The 13,130-nt window shown below is 45.1% G+C and overlaps 1 protein-coding gene across 1 annotated transcript in view; it reads right to left on the reverse strand.

The window, feature by feature from the left end:
• Nucleotides 1-13,130, reverse strand: part of kcnh3 (potassium voltage-gated channel, subfamily H (eag-related), member 3) — a gene marked incomplete at both ends in the record, with an annotated part of 146,479 nt that overhangs the window by 55,842 nt on the left and 77,507 nt on the right. Inside the window, 1 exon segment of the mRNA XM_080498123.1 lies at nt 305-538. Within this exon segment, the coding sequence (XP_080354249.1) occupies nt 305-538 (234 nt within the window).

Raw genomic sequence — 13,130 nt, forward strand, 5'->3', positions numbered from 1 at the left:
AAATCCAAACTTTGGGACATTGCACAACAAAACAAAGACTTTATGATACTTTTTAATGACCTGGAATTTAGAATTTGTATGATTTTGATCCTTTAAAACTTTTTTAATAATCTGACTTGTGTTCTGTCGCACCTTAAGTCGACGGCATTTTGCACTTTTCAGCCAAGTTCACGTCAAATCTCTGCAGCTATTTATTACCTTCGCCAACCTCAGTTGTAAAAGATGCGCTTTTACCGAGTGTCCGTTGTCGTCTATTTGTGATTTTTTTTTTTTAAGCGTCTGAATGTGATGTGGTAAAGCTCACCTTCCTTCTTGTAGAAGACCAGCTCCGTCTTGAACTCCCTCCGGTCGTCCAGGGCTCCTTGGATCTGGGCGGTGGAACGGTCGCTGGTCTCCGGGCCGTACAGGAAGTGACACGCGCAGCTCTTCTGCATGAGCTCGGCCCGGGCGTAGCCGGTGAGCTCGCAGAAGCCGTCGGAGCAGTACACGATGGGGTACAGCGACTGCACCTGGGCGTTTCCCAGGACAAAGTTACTGTCTGTGGACAGGAAGGGAGAAAGAGCGATGAGATGAGAGGCCGGGGCGGAGCAACGAGGAAAACAATCACAAAGAGTCAGGAACTTTCACTCTCTGTTCTAAGTTCTTATCCCCCCCTATTCTAATATGTGTTCACCCATCCAACTTGTTTCTCGCTTTATTCATTCAAATTGGAGTTTTGCCGCAGGCTGCAGCCGGTCCCCGTTGGCGCTGGACAATGTCAGAGCACAACCTGGGAAAGTTGGCACTTCATCACATTCACACCTGCAGGCGATTTAGAGTCAACAGGTAACCTTTAAGGAGTCATGCTATCCAGTTTTTCAACACTGTCACATGGTCTCCATGGTCCAAGAAAGTTGTATTCAAAGTTTATTGCCCCCAAAATGCAGCTTTTTCTTGATTTTCCTCCATTTGAATATCGGATCATAGGAGCTGCATTCAGAATCTGCTGTGTCTTGTGTGAGCTGGACTGGCTCCGCCCACACACGCCCATCTATGGGAAGAGGAGGAAGTACTTCCTCTCGTGGCGCCATGTGCCCGAGCAGAGCTGCCTGATTGTGGGAGGAGCCTACCTTGATTGTGATTGGCTAAACCCCTGATGACACTATATAGGGTTTGATTTCTGATTGGCTGGTTGGAGCAACACACTTTTTAAAACCTGGAACAAGCCAGAGAGAGAGAGAGGACACACTTTCTTCACTTCTGCGGCGTCGTTCCAGGTGTGGGGACGATTATTACTGTTGGAAAACGATTAGAAAGTGAATTTTCCATAATATGACTAACACGCGTCTTAATGATGTCACTGCATCACGTGACACATCAGAGAATGGGGAATTGACGGTTGATTAAAACTGGGTCAACAATTTTTGCGTAAAGTTGGGAAAATAAAAAAAACCAATAAATACGATAACGAAAGTAACCGAGGTAATTAAAGGGCCTCCTCTCCAGCCGCTATTCGGGGTGATCCATGTGAACGCAGCCTCACGCTGGGAGAGAAGGAGCAGTGAAACGCAGCCGGAGCCAGGAATCCGCCAGGAGCAGGGAGAAGGATCGATCAGGACCAACAAAACACTGGCAGGATTCGTCGCAAAACCCGATAAAGTCTCACTAATTGATGACGGCACACACGCCCACTTTCCTGTAAGGAGCTGGAGGACAAGCGGGAACACGCCCCACACACACCCCTGCTGTTTATTGGCTTCACACACACGACAAACACACACACACACACCATGTCTTGTCGTGTGTGTGAAGATGAATATTATAAATCAGTCTGTATTTACCTGTAATGCTTCAGTGTTGACATACTGCAGTCTTTATTTTGTTTTTTCGTCCATTTTCCCTTTCAACAAATGTGAACTTATCTGTGTTACTTATCAGGAGGATTGTGTGTGTTAATCTTGAAGACAATAGTTTTATTTTCCGTGCAACAATCTCCACAGGTTCTAATGCAGACGTCTTCCAATAAGTAACGCAGAGCCCGACCCGATGAGGAGAATCAAAAAACATTGTAAAAACAATCAAAAAACAAGGTAAAAACATTGTTTTTACCTTTGTTTTTTATCTACAAAAAAAGTACCACCCAATTCACAATTACATTTTGTTTAATAAACTGCAAATAAATACCAAAAGAATCTGAAATACAATATAGATACTGATATATATCAGTATCTATAATATCTGTATCTATAATATCTGATAATATAGATATAATATAGATACTGATATAGAATCTGAAATACAATATAGATACCAAATAATAAAGTGGATAAACAGCAAATGATTTAAATATCCACACAATATGCACACAGTAACGCCACTCTTAAGCATTTGAGAATTTAAACAAACTAGATAAAATAGCTATTTACAGGACGTATTTGATGTAATATCAACTGGACATTGCTTCATATATTAAACAATTTGAGCTTTTCCATTTTCCATCAACTAGTTTTAATGTAATTATATTAAAGGTCAATTTTTTCCCCCCCGATGATGTGGCGCCCCCTGGAGGCCGCGGCGCCTGTCGCATTTGCCTATAAGGCCCGTGTGACGGATTACATCCTCTAGGGAGTGTAAGAGTAAATAAAATCGTTAACTTTCCAATGATTTTAATTACAAAATTGCTTCTGGGGGGAAAAATGGGTATAGTGAATAAGAGGACACACGTTCGCCCAGCAATCCGTCTCGTTAGCTAATTACTCTGTTGAACGACACGTCACTCAACACACAACCCCTCGCTCAGTTGAACCCCCCCGGGGGGCCGCCACTGCAGACGCACGCCGACAGAAACACTGAGCAAGGTGACGACCACCTTCCTCAGGGTGTCGGGCGGATGTCGAACTTCCTCGCTCCGTGGATCCGGCGGGACTCGATCCTGATGTCATCCAGCTCTCTGGGCTCGGACGCGTGCAGAGTAAACAACAACGTGAAACTCACAGGCTGTTTACTCAACAGAGTGATGTGTGCACACGTTATGTAATCCACCGCCTGTAGTCGGGTGAAGCTGGTCGACGCACGATTGTGTGTATTGGAGACGGAAAATTTCTTGAACGTAAAGGGATCATTTTTACAATTTTTGGTATTCATTTAAACAAATTCAGTTGCGACTGGTCCATGAGAAAATGTAGAATCAGAGTGATATTAAAAGATACTGACATTAAAAGAAAGAAAGACATTAAAAGAAATACAAAGCCGACCCTAGCCTTTTTTTTTTTTTTTTTTTACATTGTCCAATCACAACATCAACAATCCACCAAATGATTTATCAAAACCCAAATTATTTGGCACTTTAAAAAAAAATGTTAATCTTATTTTTAGATATGACAGATAATTTTGCTCTATTTTACAGTGTAACCGTGAATCTGAACATGAGCGCAGACCTTCGCCAACGCCACATTTGGAACCAAATTAGCATTGCAGCATGTTAGCCGCTTGCTTATATTGATGCTAACTCGGTAGAAAAGAATAGACAAGAATACCTTACTTTCAACATCTCAGATGCTCCTCAATCTCTCATCTTGCAGTTTTAAGTGATAAATGGAACACGAAATGATGAATCCATAAATAAATGACTTTTGCAACAAAAGATGTGGATTTGCAAAGTAGCTAAAAAGTAAAGCCAGTTGTTCTTAAATAAAATTCATATATTTTCATGCAACTTTAATTACAGTTTTTGTTTATACTGCAAAACTCTTGCCCTTGCAACCTTCATTTCAAACGTTACGGCACCACGTAAAATTTTCTGTGGCAAAAAAAACCTGTTCTTTCTGCAGAGCTGATGTGTATAAATGTATTCACTTTGGAGAAGTGAGAATGAACTCGGGAGTCTCAGATCAGACGTGTTCGTCCAGCGGTGGCTCAGTTACACCTGATGCGTTTATTCATTGCGGCTTCTTCTCTGTTGAATTTTGCCTCCATCTTGCATCTCAATCCAGAGCCGTTTTTAATGAGCGGCTGGCTGTTATGTCACCCTCCGGGAGGTCAGACGGGGCCGCCAGCGACTTGAGTTACAAATGAAAAAGTGCCGCGGTCCGACCTCGCGTCCGAGAATAGTCACAGCGCCTGTCTTTGCATTGCTGCTGCTGCTGCTGCTGCGGAGACTGGAATTATAATCTCATTGCACAAGAACCATTGTGAATCGCATTTTAAGCTTGACATCTTCATTTTCAAGAGACCGAAAAAAAGAAAAAGCAAAAAAAACCAAACGGTTTGTAATGGATTCATACAAGACTGAATTAAAAAAAAAGCCTTTTTTCAAAGTTTCTAATCCAGATTTCATTTCTGTGGATATAAATAGGCCAACATAGAACAAGCTAAATGAGCTCCACATCGTCCCGACCAGGACAGAAAACTCAAGCAACAATGATGGAGATTTAATTCACTCATGAAGAATGAAGCGCCCGGAAACACACACAAAGTTAATTTAGTACTGTCTTGCTTCCCTAGCAACAAGCAGAGCCCCCCCTCCTCCACCCCCCCCACCCCCACCCCCTGCTGAGCGGCTGGTTAAATCCACCTCACATCAAGCTCACGCTAACACCCGAGCTCTTACTGGCGATTTGTGTGCTTGAAGGAGCGATCGCATGAGCCGGTCGCACAGAAGAAGAGTCTCCAGGAAGACGTCACATCAAGTGAAAACAGAGTATATGGAGGCCGTTCATTGGATATACTAAAGATCTCCCATCTAACAGATCAACGCGACCCCAATTTTTGTATTTTTGTATTTTTTTTCCCCCAAGGATGTGAATTGAATGTGTGAGTGTGAGGGGATCAAAAGTTAAGCCCATGGCAGGAGTTTATCCATACAGCCGTTCCCTTCTCGTTATGGCACGTCTGCCCTGAAAGGCCCGCTCGGGCTGCTGTGAAGTGCTTTGACAGGCGGGTCGTCCTGCACATCAAAGACCACATCCCGGTTCCGTCTGGACCCCCTCCAGCCAGTATTTCCCTGCCAACCTTCACTTCCCTCCGTCAGGCCCTCACACATGCTGAAAATAATGCATGTGGCAGTGGGTGTGTGTCTGTGTGTGTGTGTGTGTGTGTCACCACTACTGAGCTGGAGCACATCAATCTGTAAAGTGATATTATAAACCCTCGCAGGAAGATGGTGACCCTCAGTCTTCATGTACGATCACCCCGGGGGGGCCATGCATTCATCATACGTCTGCACTTTAGTTGACCGTGGCCTTCACAATAAAATACCATCCCATCAACGACATGAACAAAGCACTCATGGTGAATTTGCTGACATCGACACAAGAAAACCATCATTCATCCTGTTAAAGAGGTCTGACAGGCGGAGAGCAGCAAATGTGTGACGGTAGCAGTCAAAAATGGAAAATTTCGTTACGTTTGGGGGGGGGGGGGGGGGGGGGGGGGTTATGCAACAGCATCGCTCGGAGCCATTGAAAATAACTTTTTGAAAACGCTGAAACTCCGCCTCCATAGAAATGGAGGGAAACGCAACTTTTCTGAAAGTGGTGCTACTACTGATCCGTCGTTCTGCACATGCTCAGTCGACGGACAATCAGAACAATGTTTTCCTCCGTCGTGTCACGACTCCATATTCTCCTGGGACTTGGTAGTTTTACTTTGAAGGTCACCGTACTAACAATCCAACTTGGTCGTCTGGCCACTAGAATGTCCGTGTACGAACATTGTTAATGTTTATAGAGATTGTTCTCTGCTGTGTGTGTGTGTGATTTTTATTACAAATACAAACAACAGCACCCACTAGTGGCCGGGGACGCTAACTACATTGTCTTCAGTATTTCTGCCTCCATGTTTGCTCTGTAAACGCAAACATTTTCTGAAACAAAGATGGACAAATTATGTGTTTTCACTTGAAGCATTGTTGCGTAAACAGGGCCTCAGTTAGAAAATGTGAAAAATGGTTGGACGGATGGATGGATGGATGGCTGACAAATATGAAGCTCCAAATTCCCGCTGAGTAATCCTGACAATTATTCTCTGATCTCGATTTCCACCCAAAAACCAGTGGTGTACAACAACACTGCCACTCAAAAACAACACACACAACTGGTTCCAAAGTTGAGAAGAAGTAGAAAATACCGCAGTGGGACGTCCAGCTGAATAACTGAGCCTTGGCTGGTTTGAACCTGCAGTCCGTTTTCTCACGTTTGGTCCATGTTTTGGTAAATACACGTACCCAGCAACACCCATTACAATTTGACTCATTTACTTATGACCGTATCGTGTTTCTGGCATCTCCAACAATCGAAAGCTCATAAGGGTCATAATCCATCAGGGTAATCCATCCCAGTCAGTCCAGCCATGATTGCCCCAGTGAGCTGCATGTTTACCGTCTTTCCTTGGCGTCATGTGATCGGTCATCACTGTATCTGTCTCACGCGGTCAACGTCAACACTTCCAGCTCGGCTCTGCGCTGCCAGCATCACGTTCGGTACACAGGACCTTTGAAACCGGTGGAGCAGGAGTGAAATAAGTATTCCTCACAACGTCGGCGTTCCCCAGGTGTCGCCTCATCCTCCTCCAAGGTAACATCACCTCCAGCGATCTGCGCTGGGCGCTCTGACGGATCCTGCGGCGTCTGAACTGTCTGTCAGGGTGAACGATTGTGAAGACAGCCTGTCAGCTGGAGTTCTTCTTCTGCTGTCAGGGGATTTTGAAATGAGCGCAGAGGAAAGGAAGCGAGGAAGTTTTCACATTTTCATTTCGGACGAGTTTCTGGTTTATACGGAAAACGATGTCTGTTTCCACAGAAACGGCAGAAAGACTGAAAACCGCGTAGAGTTTAGCGCATCTTCCTCCACTATCATCCACATTATAGAGCATCTTCCTCCACTGACTGAAGTAATTTCGTCCGAACTTAATGACAGAATCCCACGTAGTGCTGGCCGGTCAGCTGATCTCTCACAGCAACACTACCGATAATCTGCACATTGAGGATTTTCTTCTTCTCTCTTTAGAGCCAATTTTCATTGGCGTCACCGACTTTGGTAGAAAAAGTCACCGGAGCTCCTTGAAGAACAGACATCACTCATGTCTGCGAACCACCAACGCAAAACATGACGGCTTTTCCCACTGCACCCAAACATTTCGTGGCGGAAATCAAATAAATAACGTCATGGGGTCCTTTGTGACTGGCAGATATCAAAGTCCTGTGAGACTCATTTGGCAGACTGACTTCAGATAAGGAAAATGTTGTGCCAACAGAAAACAGTGAAGGTGCTGGGAGGCTCGATTTATCGCTTGTGAAGCACTTTTGGCTGCACTAACCTCCATGAAATGGGCCACATGGAAGAATATACTTCATTTTGTTGACCTGTTTGATACCTGTTTAAGTCTGTTTTAGATGCACTCGCTAATTAAAAAAAAAAAAAAAAGCATGCTGCTGTGCATCAAGCGGCGTCGTCTTTAAGGTAAATACGTTACACATATTTGATATTTGCAAAGCTAATTACTTCACCCCGGGGGAGAGGGGGGGTATTGGGTTTGTGATTGACATTGGTGTTAGAGTAGAAGCAGAGATGGACCGTTGAGGGATCCATCTTGAAAACACGCCTGGAGGCACGGCAGGCTTTGATGAATAATCTAACACACCGGCCTGGCAACAACTCTGGATGATTACAGGAACGGACCGCGTGTGTCGGTTAGCGTGAACGAGACGGAGAGATGTGAGGGCGCCGCTCCCGCCGCTCCGATCGATCACTGAGCTGCTCCGTTATTGGATTACAGGGGGGGGGGGGCGACCAACTTGCGATTGGACCGTTCCTCCACCTCCTCCAACTTGTGATCGGATTAGGGAACATCTGCACGAGCTGGAGTGATTGAGAAAATGCACACGCAAACAGGCTAATGCGGTTAGCACAGCTTATGGACGGGGTGTGACTTGTGATAAAAGCAGAAGGGAGGGGATGCGACAGTGTCTCCAGCTTTGATTTGTTTTAATTATGCCTGGTTTGTTGTGTTTTCTTAATCTGCTTCTGAAGGCCGAATCATTCTCCATACGGACAAGAAGAAAGTTCCAGCTCGCTAGTGACTGTACCAGTCATAGTTTAATCATGTTTAGCATGTAGCCTCGCTACTGCGTGAGCCGCGGAGGACGTTAAGAATGTAGCAGGTCAGAGTTACGTGATGCACCTGAACGCCTCACTCAGGGCTGTCAGAGTCCAGTTTTGACCACAGGTCACCAGCTTTTGTTACTAAAACAGTTCGGCGAAATGTATTTCTGAAAACATTTGAAGCGAGAAATAAAAGCTGTGCGGTTTAAGCTGCTGTGAAAGTTAAAGTTTAAACTGCTGTGAGGAGGCGTGGCCTGCTGGTCCGACAGTCTTTCTCAGAAATAAATGTGCAACGCTGCGTTGTTTGTGCTCCACTATATCATGTACTGAACACAGTCCTTAAAACCACCAGTTATTTCTTGCTCTGCTGTGAGAAACTAAACTCCTGCAAACAAAACAGTTGCCGCCTTTACTAATGAAAGTAAAGAACATGGCAACCAGTGATTTCAGCTTCTAATCTCAACCCTTTATAAAGGATAAGAAAAAAACAAACAGTAATGTGTGATTAAAAATGAAGAATTGAAATAATAATCCGAGCAAGATCACTATACAAGTGCTGATATTTTCATACAACACCTTGATTGCAAGGCCTCTAGTTATTGTCTGCAACATCTGAAAGAAAAAAGAAATAGACCTCTGTAGCTTCTGAAATATAAATTCATACCTATCAAAGGGTGCGTGCATGTGGGTTGAATAGCAAAATTGCAAAACTGCCTGGCTTTTTGAAGTGTGAAGACAACACAACAGGAGATTGATACCTTGTTGAGACAGAGGATGGAAACACAGCAGGAAAAAAAAAACATGAAAACAATGTACCGATGAGAACAAAGAAACCTCGACGAGAATCACATCAGATTGAAATGGGAAAAAAAACAAACAAAAAAACTGTTCGGTTTATGTTGGTTCTGTATTTTTGCAAGATTGTTTTCTTCATGAAAAAGTCTTTTTTTTAAAAATGTTGCAAGGCACATATGCAGATGATGCACTGGTCTTTTCGCTGCTCCTTTCAGCACATCGCACCGACTGCAGCCTCTTTTACCGTCACACCAACCATCTCCCTGTCGTCCTCCTGAACATCCAACAATCTCTGAGGTCTTTTCTTTCTTTCTTTGTCTATGAACTTCACTATCTGTCACCACAACACGTACAAACCTCATGATCCATGCCCATCCCTGGCTGTACTTCTGATTTGTTCCTTTTTGTCATTTGGTCCAAGCGTCTCTCTCCCAATGAAAATCACTACAGCTCAGCCTCCAAACTTAAAGCCTGTTTACGTCACTGCGTTTTCTAAACACTTAATGGATTTCACTTACGTAGCACTTTTCTACTGCTAGTCACATTCGTGCTCACAGTGCACGTTGCTCGGTCCAGTGGGAGCAACTTGTTCACTGTCTTGCTCAAGGACACTTCGACATGGGCCAGGGAGAGAGAGAGAGATGGAGAATCGAACCTGCAACCTTCCGATGGAGAGATGACCGCCGCTCTATACCAACCCAGATTTCAAGTGAGAATTGAAAGTCTCAGTTGCGTTTTGCTGAAAACCTCCCGTCTCCATGTGAACGAAAGAAAAGAGAATTCTCTCGGGACTTTGTCGTTCGCTGTGTTTGCCTGCTTGGTTTACTGAACTCACAAAGGAAGAATTGATAGTTTTAAAGAGTATGAGGACTGTCTGTGGATGCGTCTAACCTTTTAGAGTTGCACACTAAACCAGCTGCACAGCTGTTACTCATTCAGACTCCATTACCTTCCCGACGCTGTGTTTTGATTGGAGAGGTTGTAACTCTGTTAAAATACATTTCAGTTTAAAATAGATTCAATGGTGCTGAATCCCACCAGGAGCCCATTTCTGCAGGTGAACTCCGACTCGTCTTTGCACAACATCCCCCCCCCCCACCCCACCTAAAAAAAACCCGCAGGTTATTTCAGGGATCAGTGATGGATCGTCTATAGTTTGATGGGACTATTGTGTGCGGACCTGCAGCAGAACCACAGTTCAGTTTAAATGCGCTGGCCGACCGCTGACGCACATTAAACCGGCGGTCCGGGTGGATGACCCCGCCAGGAGCAGCAGCACAGACGTCCAGCTCTCGTAGCTGGAAACTACATCCTGCTCACAACAACGGAAACAAATAGAATTCAGGTATCGGGTGGGGGAAAAAAAAAAATCTGTCTATTCCTCACAGTGATTACGCTGCGGTTTACACAACGTTTAAAGTGGAAATTTTGCATTTCCACAGCAACATTTTCAAAATGATGGTACAAAATACAGTAAAATGTCTCAAACAAAACTTCTCCTCTACCTGTTGCATTATGCATGTTTTTACACAGCTGGCCCCGGCAGCATGGCTTTCAGGATAGTTTGATATCTTTCATGGCAGCATCACTGATGTCTCAGCTCAGGTCTCAGTGTTGTGTTGCTTCTCTTAAGAAATAAACTTCCTGTGAAACAGTGGTCTCCTCTCACAGACCCCCCAAAAAAACAACATGCATTTGAACTCAGTTGGTGAAAACTCTCGCACACACAAGGAGACAGAGGCCTCAAACTGTGACTATCGGACAGGGCGAACTGCCTGTGGCTCCTGCACATGATTTCCACACAAAATCGGGATTTTTCTTTTGGTGCTAGTTGGGTTTTTCGTGCCGGATCCATCTGGATTTCTATTCACATGCTCTGGTGAATTAAGGTCCCTTCAAAAGCACTTTGATGGTACCCAGGGTGGCTTTGAAAGATGAAAATAGTGGGGGTTGTTATGTGTGTGTGTGTGTGTGTGTCCTCTGATGCCCTTTAAGGAAAGGAAGTGACACCTTCATTTACCAGCATGGCTGATTGAGAGACCGGACTGACGAGCGTCTTTCTCCGCAGGCAGATTAAGCAAAATGAGGCACAGACGCGAGGTGACAGGAAACGGCAGCTGCCATTCGAGCGGCGGTAGGAGAGAATATCGGCCCTCCTCAGGCGATCAATACCAAGATTTAAACACACCTGACTCCTGTTTGTGAGTGTGTGAGAGTAAAAAAGGGAAAGAGTGTCAGGCTGAGACAAAAAACACCTGGACCGGTGGGGAAAAAAAGCAAACAAAAGCACAGCTGATGGCAGATGAGCCAAGAAACAATGAGAAAAAGTCAAGTCAAGAGGGAAATAAGAACTCTCCAACCGCACAGACTGATTAGTTTTTATCCTGCCAGATTTGCAGTCCAGACCCCCTGCAGTGCCACAGTGGAGCTTCATCCAACCCCGACGGGGGTTTCAAGTGACCTGGAACATCAGTTTGAGACAGAACAACCTGCAGGTGGCATGGAGGGTGCTTCACGTTCATGTGGCAGCCGCCTGCAATTCCGCAACCACTGGCATCTGCCCCCGTCTCCCGCCGTCCAACTACGCATCAGAATCGACCCGACAGCTTGTTGTTACCAGGAAACACGAGCCACGAGTTAGCGAGTTGGGCGGTGCTCTTCTATTAGGAACTATACGGTATAGCCATTTTCATCACGTATATTCTGTGCCACAAATAAAGACAAAAATCAATGTGTTTGACACCCCCAGTTAAAGCGCTAACACTTCGGCCAACTTATTTAGTGTCAATTAACCCAACAAACCGATCTGAGCTGCAGCACGAGGAGAAAAGACATGTCGGTCAAGGGAGAACATGCACACACACACCCCAGACATAGAAAAGAATCAAGTCTGTTCATTCGTGCAGAAAAAAGCCACTCTTGTGTGATTAAAATGTAATATTTAACATCTGACAGACCCCAGCATGGCTGTGTGAACGCAGCCAATTTACAATGACACAGAGGAGCCGGTGAATGTTTACACCGACACACAAAGTCATTATTTCAGCATCGTCACGGCGCAAGCCGCAGGTAACGACCGGCCCAATCGCTAGCCTCTGGCTCCCGTCGTTCCTCCGGTTTCCTTTCGTCTGACTGATAGATGATCTAATTGCTTGAAATCATCCGTCTTACGCACGCGTCTTACGCACGCGTCTTCCACTGCGGCGCTCGACACTGTCCGCAGTCATTAATGTGGACGCCGCACTTCCCTTTCCAACAAAGTATTCCTGACATGTTGGTATTAACATCCTCTTACAGCCGTCGAACACTTGACATGTTGAGTAAGTCAATTTTGCGTTTGAGCACAGATGCCTTGGAAAAAGATCGGCGCCGCAAAACACAACACTTTAAGTAAAACTGCTCCGTAAGTCACGTTATTCACAGTGCAATGCTCATTTTGCCCTCCGACAGGCCCTGGGCGTTTCTCCACGGCTGTGAGTCTACACCTTTATTTAATTTATTCATTTTTTTAATTAAAAATAATAATTTAGTTAAATTGTTCTGTAATTTGTGGGAAATGAAAATGTCTAGGATGATGAAATGTGAGCAATAAAACTGCAAACCAGTCCATCATCTGCTCCACTGCAGGTTCATCCAGCCATGTGATAGGGGGAACCGCAAATCAAGCCCTCTGCCATCATCAGTGTGTGTGTGTGTGTGTGTGTGTGTGTGTTTGATGATCGCCCCACCAGGACGGATGCACTGGTTGACACCCTGTCGACCTGGAGCCGAACTCCTCCTGAGCCACATGAGCTCAGTCCACCGGTGAAACGTCGACGCCCCTCTGATTCCCCATACAAATAAACGTGCCTGGGAAACTACTGGGAAGATTGTCGAAACCCATCTGCCGTATTTATTTTCTCTTTTACAGTAGAAACGATCAGGATGATGTAGTTAACATGCGTGGCCACTAGCGGGAGCTGTTTGTTTTTGAGAGAACAATACGCTGTAAACATTATCAGAGACGTTCGTATGGGCAGACGACGTAGAAAGACTGAATGCTGAAGACCGTTATGACGCTTTCCCACTCGTACCTCCTCGTCCTGCCTCACCTCACCTCCGCTCGCCTCTCCGCTCGTTTTCCATGACAATATAGTTCCACCGTGGCGTGGGCGGAGTCGTCGAAGCTTTTCCCCGTCGTGCACAAGCAACCACCCCTGATATGATGCAGAACAAACCGGCATTGGATATCAGCTCAAATAACGCATTAAACAGTTT

This window comes from Blennius ocellaris (assembly GCF_963422515.1).
Source record: "Blennius ocellaris genome assembly, chromosome: 6".
NCBI classification, from domain to species: domain Eukaryota; kingdom Metazoa; phylum Chordata; class Actinopteri; order Blenniiformes; family Blenniidae; genus Blennius; species Blennius ocellaris.